This window comes from Elephantulus edwardii, unplaced genomic scaffold (assembly GCF_000299155.1).
Source record: "Elephantulus edwardii isolate Elephantulus edwardi_28Jun2011 unplaced genomic scaffold, EleEdw1.0 scaffold00263, whole genome shotgun sequence".
NCBI lineage: Eukaryota > Metazoa > Chordata > Mammalia > Macroscelidea > Macroscelididae > Elephantulus > Elephantulus edwardii.
The window spans coordinates 3,142,759-3,143,909 of NW_006400013.1; the positions used below are offsets into that span (position 1 = coordinate 3,142,759).

Genomic DNA, 1,151 nt, shown 5'->3' on the forward strand with positions numbered 1-1,151 from the left:
CTCCCTCCTCTGTTTCAGTGCAGTATACATTATTGAACCCATCTTACTCAGTCTCACCCCAACCCCAAGATCATTCCCGTTCTACATTAAACTTTGTCATTCTCTGACTCAACTACTGCCAGATCTTTTCAGTCCCTGTTATTACCTGTACCCTATCATTTTCTATTCTCTTTAAAAATGAGCTTGTTTCAATTTTATTCCATCTTCTCTTTCAAGGGATAAGTTGTTAATTTCAGAATAACAGAGCACTTCTTGCTGTCAGTAGTCAGAACTACTGCTGTTGACAGCATCTATTTAGCTTTATTGTGGTACCAACATGTAACCCTAGCCATGTGAAGAATATGGAGAACAAAATGACAAACTTCCATTTGAGTGTAGAATTATGTTGGGAAGTTGTCCAGAATCCAATATGGATCATTAAGTGTAAAATAGAAATAATTACAGCCTTTTGGGTTCATAAGTGTGATGTTGCTGGAATTAGAAAGCATTATGTAGAGATTTCAACATTCTACATTGTCCTCTTCCATGAAGCCTTATCAACATACTTGGAATCCTACTGAGTTTATGCCATCTCTATCCTTTTTGGCTTTGTTTTAGATGAAATTGAGATGAATTTTCCTGGGGAAAAAATCTTTCAGAATGATTGGTTTATATTAAATTACATGGTATTATCCACCTACCTGATTCTCCTCTAAGTTGTTCTCTTGTCAGACAGAACTGTGTATTTGTTTAGGTGTTTGTTTGGGTTTGTTGTTTTTTGTTTGTTTTTTTTAATAGTGGGTGGACCAGACAGGTACAGTTTCACAAAAGAAGACTTACCAGTTAGCAGGCTTGGAACTGGAGTTCAATTCATACAAGCATCAGATGCGAATCCAGGACCAGGAGTTTCAAGAAGGCTTTGATGGTGGCTGGTGTCTCTCTATGCATCAGCCCTGGGCTTCTCTGCTTGTCAGAGGGATTAAAAGGTAAGAGCAAATGAATCTTGGTAATTGAAGATCTCAGAATGATATAAACTTGGTTTAGAATTAAGGACTACAATTAGTTTTTATCTTCAATACATAAGACTGTAAGCAATATATTTAATGTTACTGACTTGCTAGTAATTTTTTATGGAATGGCTTGTTGTTGTTGTTGTTATGTGCCGTCGAGTC

General features: G+C 36.6%; 1 protein-coding gene across 1 annotated transcript in view; it reads left to right on the forward strand.

Annotated features, from left to right (window-relative positions):
• Positions 1-1,151, forward strand: part of TRIP4 (thyroid hormone receptor interactor 4) — a 100,579-nt gene that overhangs the window by 31,728 nt on the left and 67,700 nt on the right. The window contains exon 9 of the mRNA XM_006899625.1: positions 778-965. Within this exon, the coding sequence (XP_006899687.1) occupies positions 778-965 (188 nt within the window). The remainder of the gene's footprint in view (positions 1-777; positions 966-1,151) is intronic.